We start from the raw sequence: 19870 nt of genomic DNA, 5'->3' as shown, positions 1-19870 counted from the left end.
TTTGTATTTAGAAACTTAGTCCCAGTGTTATTGGAAGTATTTTATATGCACATTTTCCACTTAAGACATTCTGCATTAAATACATACACAGAATTAAGAGAAAAAAGCAAAAGAGATAACCCAATGCCCCTGCTTTGTCTGGAATGTTGAAAAGCAGTTGCAGTGTAAGCAACAAGAATTTAGTCCTTAGCATAGAATCACAGAATGGTTCATAAAATCATAGAATGGTTCATAAAATCATAGAATGGCTTGGGTTGGCTTAAAGGGACCTTTAAAGATCATCTAGTCCAACCCCCTGCCATAGGCAGGAAAATCTTTCATTAGATCAGGCTGCTCAAAGCCCGATCCAACCTGACCTTGAATGCTTCCAATGATGGGGCAGCCACAACTTCTCTGGGCAACCTGTTCCAGTGTCCCACCACCCTCATCGTAAAACATTTCTTCCTTATGTCCAATCTCAATCTGCTCTCTTTCAGTTTAAAACCATTGCCCCTTGTCCTGTCACTACAGACCCTGGTAAAAAGTCTCTGTCTTCCTTATAAGCCCCCTTTATGTATTGAAAGGCCTCAATAAGGTCTCCCTAGAGCCTTCTCTTCTCCAGGCTTAACAACCCCAACTCTCTCAGCCTTTCCTCATAGGAGAGGTATTCCAGCCCTCTGGTCATTTTCATGGCCCTCCTCTGGACCCACTCTACCAGGTCCATGTCTTTCTTGTGCTGGAGACCCCAGAGCTGGATGCAGCACTCCAGGTGGGGCCTCATGAGAGCGGAGTAGAAGAGCAGAATCACCTCCCTCAACCTGCTGGCCACGCTTCTTGTGATGTACCCAGAATACGATTGTCTTTCTGGGCTGCAAGTGCACATGGCTGGCTCATGTCTAATTTTTCATCCATCAATATCCCCAAGTCCTTCTGCGCAGGACTGCTCTCAATCCATTAACCACCAGTCTGTACTGATACTGGGGGTTGCCCCAGTCCAGTTGCAGGACCTTGCAGTTGACCTTGTTGGACTTCATGAGGTTTGCCTGGGCCCACTCCTCCAACCTGTCAAGGTGCCTTTGGATGGCTTCCCTTCCCTCAAGTGTATCAACTTCACCACTCAGTTTGGTGTCATCCACAAACTTGCTGAGAGTGCACTCAATCCTACTATGTTGTTGATGAAGATATTAAATAGTATTGGTCCCCATGAAGGACACGACTCGTTACCGGTTTCCACTTGGATATTGAGCCATTGACTGTAACTCTTTGGACGTGGCCATCCAGCCAATTCCTTATCCATCTAATAGTCCATCCATCAAATCCCTATCTCTCCAATTCAGAGGTAAGAATCATAGGCCTTACAGAAGTCTAGGTGAATGACATCTGTAGCTATTCCCTCGTCCACTGATGCAGTTACTCCATTGTAGAAGGCCACTAGGTTAGTCAAACATGATTTGTCCTTGGTGAAGCCATGTTGGCTGTCTCTAATTACCTCCCTGTCTTCCAGATGTTTTGCCATGTCTTCCGGGAGGATCTGTTCCATGATCTAAGGAGAAGCAGGGTATTTGTGCACAAACCTCTTGCAGAGGAGATAGAGGGCTTTGCTTCCTGGGTGAGTTGCTCTAATCAAAAGGCTAATGTGTAACAGGAGCTACCCTCTGTCCCTGTATCTACCACTGCTTTCCAAAGTGACTCCTGTGCAAATCCTTCTCCAAACGAAGCCCTGGTTCTGTGTCTGTTCAGCCATATGTGTATTTCCTACCGGGATACTTATAATGGCTTATCTTAGCAAAAGATACCTAACAGAAGAAGTAAGGAAGGCAGACGTCTCTGTAGGTTTTCCACAGGTTGTACAGAAGTGTAGGAATCTATCTTGGATGCTCATAGCAAATTACCTACCTCTAAGGCAAGCCCATGTTAGTTGCCTGAAATAGATGGGTTTGAATTATGACACTAGTAATACATATGAGTCTCCTGAAGAAGCTTTTTTATCCAGAAATTATTTTTTAAGACTCATAACTGTTACGAAGCTTATGAGTCTTAACATAAATGAGCATTAAGTTTTTAAGATCTTCAAGGTTATTTTAGACTAGAGACTGAAAAAACCTCTGCATATCAAATTTTTCTATATCATACCAAATTTCAAAATTTGATTTTGCATGCATCTTGGGTCTAAGCACATTAGTCAAAAATGTGTATAGTAAAAAAATGTTCTATAAAATATATATAAAAAAAAGTTTGTTTTTAATCTTGAAATCTTCATGAGGATTTCTTAGCTCAGTTAAAACAACTGAGAAGAGCTGCTCGGTCTGTTATGATCATTTGCAAAGAAATCTATAATAAGTGGCTCAAGGTAGTAATACTTTACCAAGGTGTCCTTCCTGTACTTAATTATATTTGTATAATTATTGCTGTTTCACTTAACTAGCGTAACATAGCATGTGTTTGCACTGCATGGAAACCCAGATATTAATCATCTGTAATGGTAGCCACATACTATTTTTCCTGATGTTTATGCTTTAAAGTTATGACAACTACCAGCTTTAACTTTCATAGAATCATAGAATCGTTTAGGTTGGAAAAGACCCTTAAGATCATCAAGTCCAACTGATAACCTAGCACTGCCAAGTCCACCACTAAACCATGTCCTTAAGCACCATGTCTAACCATCTTTTAAATACCTCCAGGGATAGAGACTCAACCACTTCCCTGGGCAGCCTGACTACCCTTTCAGTGAAGAAGTTTTTCCTAATATCCAACCTAAACCTCCCCTGGTGCAACCTGAGGCCATTTCCTCTCGTCCTATCGCTTGTTACTAGGGAGAAGAGACTGACCCCCACCTCACTACAACCTCCTTTCATGTAGTTGTAGAGAGCAATAAGGTCTCCCCTCAGCCTCCTTTTCTCTAGCCTAAACAATCCCAGCTCCCTCAGCCGCTCCTCATAAGACTTGTGCTCTAGACCCTTTGAACTGATTCTTTGCCAGGATTACAATCTTTTGGCAAACTGTCGATAACTATTGTTGGGAAATTTTCCTGTGCATCTAGACTGGAATAACATCACACTAACATACATTTCACTGGGCTGTGTGCTTGGCATAATTACTGGCTTGGACATAATTTTTCAAAACTTTTCATTCCTGAAGGTTGCTGCGAAATAAATTTTTAAATTGCTTGTTTAGTGATGTTTTCTCATCTTGCACCATAATACTATCATCCTTGAGACCTGGATGATGTGATTTTAGCACTATTTAAAAGACAGGAAAAAACTAATTCTAAATATACTCCTCACGGGAAAAAATGGAATTATAAGGCAGTACAGACAACAGTTACTGAGCAAATTCAGATACGGGGAAAACTTTAATTGGAGATGGAATGCTAATTAGTGTCTCCAAACAGCTTCCCTATTCAGTCACTAACCTCAAAAAACAGGATGGCATGTCTAATGAAAACTAATTTCAAGAAATTATATGAGCTTTATAGCACTTCAGGCCAAAATAGACTACTGTGTGAGCTAGTCTGAACTCTAGTATATGACAGAGCAATTAAGCAATTCAACTATCGCATCCCTGGGTTAAGTCAATAAATAGTGCTTAATTAACACATAACTTGTGTTTGGCTGAAGCACAAACTCTGCAAAAATATCTGGTTATGACTGGATATTATATATATGTTTCAACAAATACATAGCCACCTTGCCTCTTGGGAGGTAATTCCAATGGATAATCAAATTCACTGCCGTATTATGTGCTTCTTATTTCAATTCGAATATATGTACATTCCTACATGGTTTTCAAAGGAGATACAAGCAAGCCTTGCTCTTGCAGACTTGTGTTCAGCCAGCTCTGGAGTGGAACTATAGCTAGCTTCGCCAGAGGCAGGATATATTATGGGGGCTCTGTAGTTTATTACAACAGAGACCTAAGTCCTAATCTGGAGCTACCTTGTACTAGACCAGAAACAGCACATTGAAATCTTCTTGCACAAGCCTATTTATAGAAGCAGGAAGGCTTCTCTTGAGAGCAAGGCCTTCATGACCCCTTTGAAGCAGAAGCTAGGAAGAAAGAGTACCTGTAAGGAGTTTGTGGACAAATAGGGTGTGCAGTTTATTTTCACTCCAACAAGAGACGAAAAGTAGAACCAAATGTCATCCTTCTGTATGAGCTGTTAGATCAGTGGTGGTGAACTACTGGCATTGGTTCAAGCTTGCTGTCAACAAAGATCTGCTCTGGCACCAATTACAATGAACTGAAATACTTTTTAAAATAAATTTGGCACCAGATATCACAGAAAGTTCTCTATCAGTGTGTTAGATCATTACAAGCCTTAAAGACTTTGGATCAAATCCCAAATATGTGTAAAGTTTGATTCCAAAGGTGGCGTCAAAGGGAATAAGATTCTAGGGAAAGCAAAGGTCACATGGAGGGTACCTCCGAAGCTTTGGCTTTGCACAAGGTCTCAAGTATTTATATGGCTTTAATTCTCTGTAAATATTGATATCCACATTTCATAATCTCCCTGATGCTACTGTCAGTGTTAGGACATTCTTCATACAGAAACCAAAGTACATGAGTAACTTTGTTTCAAAAACTTATAGTAGGATATGCTAAATACTCTAAGCAAGAAAATTTCTGTATGTATTATATGAAAGGAGAGATACAAAGTGTACAAAAAATGAAAAGTAAGCAAAGGAAATATAATTTGACCAATGCAGCAGTAAGACTCTGTCTTTGTCCAAGATGACACGGAAACTCTATGCCACAGTTGAGAGCTCAACCCGAATCTCTGGATTCCCCAACCAGTGCAAGAATGACAGTAGTAGTTTTCTTCCCTGAAAGATTTTCCCCATTTTGCATGTATCTTTTCTTTACTTGATGTGAAAAGTGGTCAGGAAAATATGTGCTTAACATAATGTTGGTAGATATATACACAAACAGCTAATAGTTTACGTGAAAAAGCTATAATCTACACTTCAGAGTGCTGCTTTGCATCTGAAAATTGAAGAGAACTGAACCTTAAGGAAAAATGTAGTCTATTAAATGCAGATTTATAGGATGCATACCTCATATGCATCACAAGTTGGGTTTTTTGGAAATGCTGGATTACTTTGGCAGTCAATAGGTCTCAATGCAAAAGTATTTTATGTCCACTAAGCATTTTGTTGGTTTTTTGGGGTGGTCTTCTAATATGCTTGCTAGAATTGAATTACTGGATCATTTTGCAGCAGAAGGGACACATCTCTGATTGGGAATGGGTTTTACTTTGGTTTTTAGAGAGCATATTCATATTCTAAATTGTGGAAAAAAGGGATGGCAATGAATTAAAACACATAAACTTTTTTCTAGAACACATAAGAAGAAAAAGATATCTGCGAATCTGCCCCAAAGCTACTAACTTTATGAAACATCTCTTTTGCAACTAGTGGCTCATCCTGGTTACCAGAGAGAGAATAAAACCCAGGAACTTGCCTCCACTCTTTTACGTTCACTATGTTATAACTGGTGTTTTAGATTAATTAAGCTAAAGTCTTCAGTCTGAAAGAAAAGGTCAAAGGCTAACGAACACACAGTTAAAGGCAGATTAATGAAGAACTTTTTGGTAATAATGAATCAACCAGTCTCTCAATTCCAGGAACTTCCCCCCATGTATATCAGTAATTAAGCTCTTGTATAACAGAAATGTCTCATTCCACACTTTTGCTGATACTGCTCTGGGACAATCAAGTTTTCCCTAGCTATCACTGAATGAGATCTGCACTGAGTGAACATTGGGAAAAGAGAAGAGAGTCATGACATTTCTATTCAAGGGAGCTAAGTTCCGGTGAGGTCATGTTTCTAAACTGCCTGGTCAAGCTCCATTTATTCCAGTTTCTCATCTTTTGCACATCATAAATGCAGGCAAGCAGGCAAGAAGAGCTTCCATTAATTTGTCATACTCTGCACACAGGTCTCAAGACAGAGAGTATGGTTTCAGAGTAAATGGCTGATCTTCCATCTAAAAACAACAAGAGGGAGAGCAACGAACTTCAAGAGTGTTTCCACGTGGGACAATGGTGGTTGGACAGAAGCATAAAGTGCTCTATCCTGTCATCTTTCCTCATACAGATTTACTGCCAAAGGGGGAAGAAGAGAGGGGAAAAAAACCCTTATTTTATAGAAACAGCTTCTTCCTAAGTGTTTTCATATCCCTGAGCTCTAATATCTTGTCACAGGATATTAATAATTTTTATCAAATGGAAGAGGAGTTAACTCATATCTCAGTGTGGAGGAGCAAAGCTCAGTATGTAACATTGCTCTCTGAGGAGTTAAAAAAAAATATTTTTTTTTTTTTGATGTAGATAAATTCTCAGGTGGCCTCCCTGAGTATATCCATTTCCCCATATCTAGAATTGCCTTTCCCAAACTGTTTATGAAAAGGATAAAGCATATTATATCTGTTCACAGTAGAGGAACATGCTAATTACACTTGGAGATAAGAAAGGTTGCATATGGTAAAGTTGACCAGGGTGTTGGCATGAGAATAATGATATTCACTTACAGCAAGGGGGCAGAAAGAAAAGAATTTGAAACATCAGCGATCAGTACAGTGTGGAAATCAACAAAATCATATTTCTCCAGAGGGGCTTTATTTACTCACTTTTTCATTCATTTACTAATTTGAGAATGAATGAAAATATATCAAAATACCTTGGGGAAATTTCAAAAAGTAGATAAGGAAAACACTGAAATATTTCAAGACATCATTTATCCACAGTCAAGATGGTTAAGGCAGGAGCAATGCTCCTCCAGCTTCCATTGCCACCACATGTTTCCAATCCTAGCTGCCAAGGGCAGAATTGAGTAAGGAAGCCAAGGATCATATCAGCTCAAACTCCGTCCTTTCCACTTCAGTTGCCAGTTTGCCAGTCAGCTGTGGTTTCTATGATGTACCAGTCTCTCTGGTAGGATTATGCCTTAAACCACCTTTCTCCCAGAGACTACTGAGCAGACTTCAAATGCCATTTTCAGGAACTACTTAGTAGCACCTCTGGCTCAAAGACAATGGAAAATCCAGTTTCTAAAGAAGGCTAAAAATTAGCTGTATGGTTTATGTTGCTATTGAATACCTCTTATAGTTTATGTGCAAATTTTTTTTTTTTAAACATTTTCTCTTTTGCTGTGGAAAAGTCCCCCACAAATACAAGACAGAAATTATATGTTGATAATATAGCAGAGATACAGAAATCAGGTATGCACAAAGTATGAGATGCTCTAAACATCAGTAAACATGCTGAAAAAAATGTGAGAAATAAATCCCCAGATCTCTTCACCTACAGTGACCCTTAGGGGTTATTACTGGGGAAAAAGTGGTAATTAGTATATTTTTCTTAAATATAAACTTGACTTTAAAGTTTGTGCACAAGATGTCTACAAAAACTCCTTTATCTCATTTCCAGTCATGCAAACTCTGATATTCCATGCTACACATTATGACACAACACAACTAATATAGATAACATTTTACTCCACCTCTCGGTAGTTGTCGCTGACTCGATCCAAACTGAGGGAATACAAGAGGTCTCTTCCTCCCACGAACAGTCGATCTTGATATTCATCCAGCAGCATTATATGAAGACCAAGATATCCAAATGGGCTATGAAAGACCGATGTCCTGTTTAAATCCCAGAGCTCTGAAATACAATCAGAGTGTGTGTGATAAATACCAAACAGCTTAGCTTTCATGGCTTCATTTTCATATCCTCCTAGGGAACTAGACAAGAAGTTGTGGGACATTAAAATGCTACTCGTATAATCTTTGAGTAAGAAAGAGAGAAAAAACACCTGGGGACAATTTTCAAAATGAGCCAGCTCTCCAGGAGGTTTGTGTATGAATCTTTACATCATAATCTTTGTGCTCAATATATCATGAGATGGGGAAGGGGGATAATAAGTTTTCTCCTTAACATTTTCTGAAAAGGAAAATTTTCTGCTTAGGACATGAACTGCAAATGAGAAAAAATTAATGAACCAGTGGAAACTGAAAAAAAAAAATTACTGGAAATTGTCTCCTTGTCTTTCCCTCAGGCATGTCAAACTGCAGGTTTTTACTGTATGCACAACCTTGTTCTGGTTGTTTTGGGGGGTGATGGAGTTGCTTGTTTTAAGTCCAGCACTGTCTTCACTCAGTTTGCTGAAAGTATTGCCACTAAATTCAGTGAGAACAGTAAGAAATCTGTAAAATGCATATTCATAATTTTCCAAGTGATTACTGATTTTGTCAAGAAATACACTGGCCAGTTAAGGGAAGCAGGGGCTTAGCTGCACGTGACCCAGGCTAAAGTCATTTCCACAGAGAAAGGGAAATTCATCCCGGGTAATGTTGCAGAAACTTGGAATCGGGCCTCAGGAAGGAAGAAAGAGGCAAGCACAGGGGTCTCTCTGCACTCTCAAGCAGATGGTGCAGAGCACAGCCCGGCTCGGAGCAGGCCAGAGAGGCTGGAAACCATTTTGCTGTCAGGAAGCCTCAAAAGAAGTCATTACAAAGAGTACCTTAGGACTGCCTCCAAAACAGCAGAGCTGGGGCTGCAGGAAAGGAACTATGTTCTGTGTCTATATTGTGGTGTATTGTTTTATTTTGAAGAAACAAAAATCACTCTTGGTAAAAGCAACTAAATTCTTTTTAGTTTGTCCTCACAGCTATCCCTAAGCATAACCTTTCCAACTGTTTGAATGTGACTCAGCAGCTGATGTTGGAAGAAGTGGGATTGTCCCAGAGCTAGTGAAGACAACAAATGGACCCTCATCCAGTTTGGGACAGAGGCTCCAGCTCGTGTGCCACACCAGCAGTTACGTTCATTCATCCATACTGCCCTTGTCAGCCATATAGAGGCCACAGCTGGTCTTCTGCAAGAGGACTGGTCCTACATGTCAGAGAAAGTCCTCGCACAGGTCTATCACTAGGGCATCCACTTGGGATGCCATATATGCCATCCATATACGCTGTGATTTTCAGAAATTGATTTATATCTTTAACCTGAGAATGCAGCTTCATATGGTACTCAAATATTAAACCACCAAAATTCATAATAATTTTTAAAAATTTATCCTGTGTTCCCTGAGAAAAGGGTGTTCCAAACCAATAAGATTTGAATTCTGTATTTGAATTCAAATTTACCTTACACAGAAAAAGATCTAACACGAACAAGTTTCCTCATGAGATACCTTACTTATATCCTAAAGTATAGAAAAGATAACAAATATTTTCAGCCAAGGCAAAAAATTTAGTATTCATTGAGGATATTAATTTAATCCAACAATTTGCCACAATTTTTTTTCTTTTAAATTGTTATTTATATTGTGTGTGTGATGATAATGGAATTTAGTAAAAGGATAAATATGTTTTGTTCCATTAGTTGACTAGGTTTGATTCAGGTCAACACAAGCTGAAAGCAACTGGTTTCTGAAAGCTGTTTCCCTAGATGATAAAATTTATGTCAAAGGAGTCATACTAGAAATTCAGCCTCACAACCAGTTTATTTCCTGAGCTATCTTCAAAAAGAATCTATTGATTAAATAGCTGTGGAGAGTAATGTTAATATCTAGGCTTTCCATAACATTTTAAACAGTAGAGGTCAAAACACTTTGTACCTGGGTGTGATTGGCCTCATTTAACAAATGGAAAAGGAAAAACTAAGTCAAAGAGAGGAGCATCGTGATGAGCAGAGCAGGGGTGTTTTTTGTCTAACCTTTGTGTACTGACCAGTGGACATATATACATTTTTTGACAGGGATACACTCAGCACAAAACTGCATAGCAGTGTGGAAACGGTGCTTTCAAAGCAAGCTTCTTTCGCCAAGCAAATCCAGCAGTTTGCTGTTTCAGAAGAATATTGCTTGTTTGCGATCAGATTAGAAATGGAATGAAAGCAGAACTTGAAATATTCTTTTTGTCCTAAATAAAGCCACTTTTTATTTGCAAGAATATGAAACATCCAATATATTTTATTTTTCAGTCAGTCTTGGAGTTAAAAGAATTGCATTTTAAATTCTAGTTATATACAAGCCACAAAAGGATACTGTAGTAGCTTCCCCTGATTAATTTCCATGTTGTCCTGAAGGCAATTTTTTCATAAATGAGAAAATATTTCTTTACATAGATCAGCAGTATCACTCACGTGTTCTCAATAACACAAGGCACAATGAACAGTCCTCTGCCTGATCACATAAACTGGTAACTACTCATGTAAGACTCAGTCCTGGCAAGTACACCTGCAACTCTCATTGTCTTAAATGAAAGTTGAGAATATTAAACACCTTTCAAGATCAAACTTGTAAAAAGAGAGATTTCTAGGACTACCTCCAGCAAAGGTATACAGGCATGTTTTTGCCATGGGTGTAGAGACAAGCACAGAAGTGAACCTGACATCTGGAAGGGCTGGAAAACACCAAGCAGTGGGACCTGGGGAGTGATTTTGTTCCTGAAACATGTAGTAGTATTATGTAGTTCCTTTGAAAGGTACTAGGATTTCTGGACATTGTAGGATATCTGAGATATTAGGATAGTGTAGGCAAATAGGATATGGCACCTTCTGAATGCCAGGAGAATGGATGGGATATCAGGGAGTCTAAAATGGCACTGAGTGCCTGTTATTTCCAGGCAACTGAATCTCACCGTGATCTAGCTTGATGTAAATGACCGGGGTTTTGAAGTAGTACAACGTCGTCATTCATGTAGTGCTATGCCCCTTCAGCAAAGCTGATTGGCTTCGATGTAGCACTGCAGGAATACAGCTGTACTGCTTCCAGACTTGAGCTGCTGCAGCCACAGGTTGCACAGCCTGGACACTCACTTAGTGAACTGTTAGCACTTTGCAGCATTGAGATACCCTGAGTCATTTAAATCAAGGCAAAATTGGGAGTGACACGTTTAAATTCAAAGCTCAAAGCAACTTTCCCTCAAATCTACCCTCAGTTACCTTGAAGAAGTTTATGCTTGCAAGGATCGCCTTGTTGACTATAGACTCCTCAAGGTGTCAAGAGTTGTGCTCCTGGTCATGCCCACACCCTTAATTTGAAAAATTCAGTTTTTAGATCATGCCTAAACTTGAGCGTAACTCAAAAAGAGGCTGTTCTTCTACCTAATACTAGGATTTAATAGCTACATTTATGCTGAGCACATCTAGCATACTTACAAGATCCGGTGCAACTGCAATTTTCTTCAAGAACCTGGCCGGAGAAAATATAGTGCTGCCTAATGTTTTTAAAATATTCTAGTGACTAAATCGGTCACCTGAGAAATAGCAAACATGAGTTCAATTTCCTTTTCTAAATTGATTGAAGCCCAGATCTTTCTCTTTCCATAAAGAGGTCTAATCACAGGCTATTAGCTACTAGATTGGTAGGGAAGGATGGATGCTTTCTCCATTTCCTGTTGAAGCTGTGCAACAAAATATCCAAGCTTCAGGAAGCATGAAAAAGCAGTAGCATGACTCTAATTTAGTAGTTAAATTGCTTTTCTGGGAAAGAAGTTCTGGTTCTAGTGCTCAAAATAGTCTACGCATTTTATATTAAACAGTGGATAAAGTATATAAACTGTTCTAACACATGGACTAGAAACACTCAGCTCCTCTCTCACATGGGAATGGCTAAAGATTTCAGTTGAGTAAAACCCTTCCTTTTCTGGAGTTTTTATAGATTTTTGTGACAAAAAGCCCTTCCTCTATAAAGATCTTGTGTAAAGAAATAAAAAGCAAAAGAAAAAGAGGATGAATTGTTCAGGGAGAATATACTGGTAGTACTCAACACACACGACAAAAAAGGCCATTCCTACTCTTACCTTTTGGTAAAAACAGAGCTTCAAGTTGCCTCAGTGTACTGATCCCCAAATTTGAGAAACTGTTATTCAGCTTTTGTACTATAGTGTCTTTCCATTTTAATGTAAAAGCTCAACACCATAACTAAAACTACACTATTACAGTACAAACAATATTTTACTCAACAAAGGAAGGACTGCTTCAATATTCACATATTCCTATATGGCACTTCACTTACCTGTGAAAGCCTTAAAGCAAGTCTGGACATACAGGTTACATTTCCTAAGACAACAAATCTTATTTCTTGCTGTTTGAAATGCTGAGAAACTTGAAGGTTTGTTATCTGTCTGCCAGAGCTTGCTGGCAGATATTCAGACTGATCTTACTTACCACACTTTCTCTTACAGCAAGCCTACTTTGGTGAATATATTCACATTACATCCTCTTCAACAAGATGGATTCTTTTAGCCATTTGTCAAGCAGTGTTAATTATATTCATAATAGCTGATTTCTTGGGTGTTTTAATGATCAGTATGTGATTCTTTCTAAGATTGTGTTAAATCTTTCTAAGATTGTGTTAAATCTTCTAAGATGGTGTTAAAACAGCCATTTCTTCTATTACAAAAAAAAAAAAAAAAAGAATGAAGTCACCCTTTTATTATGTTATTTCAATTTTTTTTTTTAATATAAATGCTTGATAACTAAAATATGCTTGGGAGATTAAATGCAAAATCCTCATTGCTGCTCCACAGCAGTCAGAGTACAGTGAATTTTCCTGTATAAGATGTTCTCAGCAATTAAGCATGTAGTGAATAAGATATAACTTTGAACTTCGAATATAGACAAATATCACTATAGATTTTTTTTTCCTTAGAGAGCGTAAAAGCTGTTGGTGCTCTGCCCTGTTTTTCACAGCATTTCATCATCACAACTGCACAAGTTTATTGCTTTTGCCCTTTTTGCCCTCATAAAAATCTTTGGTTTCCCTTTTAAATTCTACAGAAATATAGTCTCACCCCCCACACTACTTCATTCTGCAGAACATTCTTCCAGCAAAGATATTTTCCAGATGCAGGACACTGACAAATGAGTTTGGCACTTTGAACATGTTGAGTCCGTAAGGTGGACGTCTCAGTGCTGCTTTACAGGAAGAGGTAATGACTGAGGTTGTCTTCTGTCCCCATCAATAATGTAAAAGGCCACAGATATAAAGTCTAGGAAATGCAAACACCTGAACAACATTTTGTGTTTCCAATTACCAGCATAGTCCTGGAATATAAATATTACAGTGGAACAAGTTTTATAAGAATTTGGTAAGCCTTATGTAATTTTAGTTAATTCGGCTTTTTGTTATATAGCTGACACGTGCTAACCAAAATCTGCTTACATGAGACAAGAAAGGGACAAAAACAAAAAGAAGGAAAAGCAAAAAGGAAGCATAGAGGAGAGCCTGAAATATCTGTCACCCAGGTTATGAACTAGAGGTTAATAGTAAGATCAGGCAACGCAGTTTTAAACCACCAGTACTTTAAGGCAGATTACTGTTCAAGGATACTTTAAAGACTCATCCATCACAAGGACAAAAATATAATCTTACAAGTGGTTGGATCTTTCCGACAAGGTTAAGACCTCTAACTGGCAATATTCCATATAAAATTGGTAACAGGAGGCAAAAGTTTTCTTCCCTGGGAAAAAAAATAAAGACCAAAACTCACCCAAACAACTGCTGAATATGCTGCTGAATATGAGATAATGCATTAGCAATTTTTACTTTCCTGTGCTCACAGTCATCAGTCATCTATATTGCTGCAAAAATAATTCTAGAGTCATGATAGTGATGGCCAGGTAGTGTAAGGATATGCTAACTCAGGTGGACCAGCAAGCAACTGAACCAGTTGAGCACTAGGAAAGGGGACAGTGCAAATTGGCCAGAGATGGCTGAAGTCAGCGCTGCTGCATGAAGTTTGCTAGCAAAATCGGAGCCAAGAACTTTAAAGGCAGAATTAATTGCAAATAGCAAACTAACTAAAAAGTCTTGGTAGTAGTAATGCTGAGAGTTGCCACTATACTTTTAAAACACAGTTCTTAAGATATTTTAGTATCTTATTTGGGGAACATGAATCAGTAGGAGATAAAAGGCTGTGAGGGAGACTGAAGAATGAACTTTCACTGCTTGAGGTTTTATCCGTGCGGCTGCCAGGCAGATGCCTCAGAAACTTGGCAGGGTAGGAGACAGAAAGCAAAGTCTAGTAATAACAAGCAAAAACCCATTAGTCCATAACTACTCTCACATGATTCAACTTCTGCTCTTAACAGCAGGTGAGATTGGCTATCTAGCTATATTTGGAGAATGTAATTGGCTTCATGAAGTGAGCTGGTGCAGCAAAGTCCATGAAAAATTTTGTTTGGTTGGTTCTCTTCCTCCAAATGTGTGGATCTAGTGATGAAGTTTAAATTATAGTGAAAACTTCAAACAAAGAACTTTCCCTGTGAGTTTGTTTAAATTACAGAGGCAAAAGTTTCTGAAATTAAAAGGTATCATTTGGGGAGACAAGATTTTCAATCTGTATGCAATACAAAACTCTCTTCTCTCTTTTCGCTAAGAATATTGGAAAAACCTATAACTGGAATATGTAATAAATCATAGGGTATATTTTTGTTTCTTCTAATTCTACAGAGCTTATGGCAGAAAAATTTTAGTGGAACTTGAAAGTCTTTAACACAGCTAATCATGTTAGCTCATGTCCTAATCCTTGATATTTCCATTTCAAATTATTATATGTCACATATATACTGTGACATATATACACTCTGTTACATCTAGCAAATATTTAGTTTTCCTTCCCTGCTGGCAAAATAACATACTCAGTCAGTCCCACTATAATTGATCTGGTTTTAATTACTAAACAGAAATATAACCATTACAAATCTACCAGGGCTTATAGTATTGATATGCTACATCCTACTAAAAAACCAAAGTGTATGCTTCCACAGTATTTTATAATGTTTCTGATTCTTGCTGGAAACTTCTACAGCATACGTTAAATTAAAAATCATCACACATAACCTTCATGCAAGCTGGGCTTACTGCAATTTTAACATGCATTTCTAGAAGCGCATGCCAATTCAATAAAAATTATCTGATATTCAGTTTAATGTTACTAATTCTTAAAAAGAAATTCAATGCAGTGTAATAAAATCTTGGTATTTTTTGTAGTTAATCTAACCTACCTAGTAATGATGGGCAATTTACCGATTGTGTGAGAAGAAAACATCTTTGTAAATCATCTGAAAACTTTTATAGTACCTGCTTAACAGTAGTATATGTTGAAGTGCTATTTGTTTTCTGAAACTAATATATGTGACCCTACCGATTTCTAGATCTTGCTGTTGATTTTCTTTACAGCAGTAGTAAAATACTATGGCTTCTGAGCTCATCTGCCATTTTCCCTAGTTAAGTTCATTAACTTTGAGCTAGGTAATCATACCAATATAGATGAAATAGGTATGAAACAGTATATTAATAATAGTTTTCCTCATGTATTTTATCTGAACCTGGAAACAACAGACAGGGAATCAACTCAGAATGCGAGGAAACCGTCATAATTCCAATGTTAAAATATTATTTAAAGGATAATTCCTTCCATGTATTCAAAACATCCTTTTAATGATAATATTTAATATTTAATAAGGTTAATTCAGCCAACATTTCTTTTCAAAGATTTTAAATTAAGCTTACTATATTGATTCTATATCTATTTCCATTTAGCTGGATATTGCTTGCTGAGTGATGGATCATTTCACTGTTAGATGGCTAATTTTGTCATGCATATGACAAATAGCTAATTGGCTGGATGGTCGCATCCAGAGGGTAGCAGTCAATGGCTCGATGTCCAGGTGGAGATCAGTGACAAGTGGTGTCCCTCAGGGGTCTGTACTGGGGCCAGTGCTGTTCAATATCTTCATCAATGACATAGACAGTGGGATCAAGCGCACCCTCAGCAAGTTTGCAGATGACACCAAGCTGAGTGGTGCAGTTCATGCGCCTGAGGGATGAGATGCCATCCAGAGGGTCCTGGACAAGCTGGAGAAATGGGCCTGTGTGAGCCTCATGAGGTTCAACAAGGTCAAGCGCAAGGTCCTGCACCTGGGTCGGGGCAACCCCCAGTATCAATACAGGCTGGGGGATGAAGGGATTGAGAGCAGCCCTGCAGAGAAGGACCTGTGGGTACTGGTGGATGAAAAGCTGGACATGAGCCAGCAATGTGCCCTCGCGGCCCAGAAAGCCAATGGTATCCTGGGCTGCATCAAAAGAAGCGTGGGCAGCAGGTCGAGGGAGGTGATTCTGCCCCTCTACTCATAGGATCATAGAATCATAGAATCATAGAATTGTTAAGGTTGGAAAAGACCCTTAAGATCATCGAGTCCAACCGTTAACCTATCACTGCCAAGCCCACCACTAAACCATGTCCTTAAGCACCACGTCTACCTGTCTTTTAAATACCTCCAGGGATGGAGACTCAACCCCTTCCCTGGGCAGCCTGGTCCAATGCCTGACTACCCTTTCGCTGAAGAAATTTTTCCTAATATCCAATCTAAACCTCCCCTGGCGCAGCTTGAGGCTGTTTCATCTAGTCCTATCCCTTGTTACTTGGGAGAAGAGACCGACCCCCACCTCACTACAACCTCCTTTCAGGTAGTTGTAGAGAGCGATAAGGTCTTTCCTGAGCCTCCTCTTCTCCAGACTAAACAACCCCAGCTCCCTCAGCCGCTCCTCATAAGACTTGTTCTCTACACCCTTCACCAGCCGGCTGTTGACCAACACCCGCAGGTCCTTTCCCACCAGGCAGCTCTCCAGCCACTCCTCCCCAAGCCTGTAGCATTGCATGGGGTTGTTGTGACCCAAGTGCAGGACCCAGCACTGAGCCTTGTTGAATCTCATGCAATTGGCCTCAGCCCATCAATCCAGCCTGTCCAGGTCCCTCTGCAGGGCCTTCCTACCCTCCAGCAGATCAACACTTCCACCCAGCTTGGTGTCATCTGCAAACTTACTGAGGATGCACTGAATGCCTTCATCCAGATCATCAATGAAGATATTGAACAGGACCGGCCCCAACACTGAGCCCTGGGGAACACCACTCGTGACCGGCCACCAACTGGATTTGACTCCATTCACCACCACTCTCTGGGCTCAGCCATCCAGCCAGTTTTTAACCCAGCGCAGAGTGCACTTGTCCAAGCCGTGAGCAGGCAGCTTTTCCAGGAGAATGCTGTGGGAGACAGTGTCAAAGGCCCTACTAACGTCCAGGTCGACAACATCCACAGCCTTCCCCTCATCCACTAAGCGGGACACATTGTCATAGAAGGAGATCAGGTTAGTGAAGCAGGACCTCCCTTTCATAAACCCATGCTGGCTGAGCCTGATCCCCTGATTGTTCTGTCTGTGATGCATGATGGCACTCAAGATGATCTGCTCCATGACCTTCCCTGGCACCGAGGTCAGGCTGACAGGCCTGTAGTTTCCTGGATCCTCCTTTCAACCCTTCTTGTAGATGGGTGTCACATTTGCTAACTTCCAGTCATCTGGGACCTCCCCTGTTGACCAGGACTGCTGATAAATGATGGAGAGTGGCTTGGCAAGCTCCTCTGCCAGCTCCCTCAGTATGCTTGGGTGGATCCCATCTGGCTCCATAGACTTGTGGGCATTCAGGTGGAGAAGCAGGTCGTGATTGTTACCTCTTCGATAACTGGGGCTTCTTTCTCTTTCTTATCTCTATCTGCCAGCTCAGGGGCTTGAATACCCTGAGGATGACCAGTCTGACTATTAGAGACTGAGGCAAAGAAGGCATTAAGTACTCCACTCTGGTGAGACCCCACCTGCAGTACTGTGTCCATCTCTGGAGTCCTCAGCACAGGAAGGACAAGGACCTGTTGGAGCGGGCCCAGAGGAGGGCCACAAAAACGATCAGAGGGATGGAGCACCTCTGCTATGAGGAAAGGCTGAGAGAGTTGGGGTTGTTCAGCCTGGAAAAGAGAAGGTTGCGGGGAGACCTTTCAGTACTTAAAGGGGACCTACAAGAAAGATGGGGACAGACTTTTTAGGAAGGCCTTCTGCAACAGGACAAGGGGTAATGGTTTTAAATGAAAAGAGGGTAGAATCAGACTAGATAGAAGGAAGAAATTCTTTATGATGAGGCTGGTGAAATGCTGGAATGCATTGCCCAGAGAGGTGGTAGATGTCCCATCCTTGGAAACATTCAAGGACAGGCTGGATGGGGCTCTGATCTAGTTGAAGATGTCCCTGCCACTTGCAGGGGGGATGGACTAGATGACCTTTAAAGGTCCCTTCCATCCCAAAGCATTCTATGATTCTATGAAATTTTCTGTGGTGAAGTAGACATACTCCTTATACCAGGGACTCTATTATCAAAAAAATTTGTTTACCTTTCCAGTGTGATTTTTCTCAGAAAAGGTACACACATCCCCAAAGTGTTCTCTGACAATGCAGTTCAAAAATGCAGTTGTGACAGAAAATTTTAAACCATATTCATTGCTTATGCAAAATGACATAATATCATTGCTGTTACAAGTCCCCAGGTCTCAGTCCAAGGTGGGGTAGATGTTCATTCATGTGAGCAATACTAAACCAGTATAATGTGGCTGCCTAAAATTCTCTGGTGACTTCAAACCCTAATGATCCTTATCTCTTTAATAAAGCATTTTGAGTAGGTGATAATAAGTGATAATATTGTGGATAATAAAAATATTTATTAATGTTAGAAACTTTTTTTAGAAATGTAGAATGCATGATAGAAAGCTTCAGAAATGTGTTTGCTATAAAAACATTCCAGCAGAAATATAAACTGGAAATTTATAATATGAAATTATTCCAGTCTAAAGATGACACAACCACCCATGAAATAGTCTTCAGCACATTATCCACTTCATCTGACGTATTTCTAAGGAAGTAAGCATACAAAGAAATGTCCTCTTTAAATTATACTCACAGAAGATGTTCTACATTATGTTTAATATCTTAATAGTGTTAACAAGTCAAAGAATCAATTTATAAAACTTTTGAGTTTTAGAAAATACATATGGTTCAAATAATCACAGCCCTCTTCTGATGAAACACAGACAGTCCAGCCTCTTGAGGACTTGATTTATTAAGGTGTACCACTTAGTACATGCTTATTACCACACCAATCTAGGAAGGGTAGAGTTCTTCCTCCAGAGAGATCTAGTGTTTTGACAGAAAGAGAATCTGGTGCTTTCATTTAAAATGGAGATGCCAAAAGTCAGGGTTTTATGCTATTCAAAATGACTGTTAAATTGAATTTCCTTTGAAAAAGATGGAAAAAATGAGCTATCCCATGTGATTTTCAGGGGCATATGCTCTTGGGCAGGATGGCATGTGATTGACAGAATATGTAAGGCTATCTGGAATCATCAACATGATAAAAAACAGAATGAAGGAGAAAGGAGGCATTGTGAGAAAAGCAAAAGGCAGAAGGAAAACTGAGATGGAAATAACTAAAAAGATGAAAGGAAACTTTCAAGGTGTTTTTTTCTGCCACATCAATTACTCACAGCAGATGCAGACTTTGAGACAATAATCCACAGGTGAATTTAGAAAGATTTGCTACACCTCACACACTGAAATAAACTCGTTTCACTGAGCACAGAAACTCTAAACAACAGTGAATGGATTTGTGTAGAAATGAGTACCCTTTTACCCCAAAGTCTGTTCTCTTTAATTGAACAGAATAGCTTCTCTGGAAAGATTTAATTCACAGAAAGGAGACAAGTATTCAGCTGCTAAACATCAGTTTCTTCAGAAGACCTACCTCATTTGAGTTATCTAGCACTAACATACCCATGATTTGATCCTGCTTTTCCTGTTATGTCCCAAATACTTTTAAATATTAATGAGAAGTGGATACATCAAAGGTCTGTTTGTTGGTTTTATTTTAATTATGTTATCTTTTTTATTATAAGACAGATTTTTGTGAAGGAATTCAAACTCTTATATTGTAGCTGGCATATGTCATATTCAGCTTTTGTCTTGTTAAAAGTCAGGTGTCTAGTTTAAGATATTTATCCAG

At 39.4% G+C, this 19870-nt stretch overlaps 1 protein-coding gene across 1 annotated transcript in view; it reads right to left on the bottom strand.

Moving 5' to 3' along the window:
* SEMA3E (semaphorin 3E) overlaps positions 1-19870 on the bottom strand; it is a 155122-nt gene that overhangs the window by 66671 nt on the left and 68581 nt on the right. Inside the window, exon 2 of the mRNA XM_009462920.2 lies at positions 7483-7643. Coding sequence (XP_009461195.1) covers positions 7483-7643 — 161 coding nt within the window. The remainder of the gene's footprint in view (positions 1-7482; positions 7644-19870) is intronic.

Source organism: Nipponia nippon, unplaced genomic scaffold, assembly GCF_047370975.1.
Source record: "Nipponia nippon isolate SJK-2023a ecotype South Korea unplaced genomic scaffold, ASM4737097v1 scaffold_3, whole genome shotgun sequence".
NCBI lineage: Eukaryota > Metazoa > Chordata > Aves > Pelecaniformes > Threskiornithidae > Nipponia > Nipponia nippon.
This window is presented reverse-complemented; position numbering and strand designations above follow the sequence as displayed.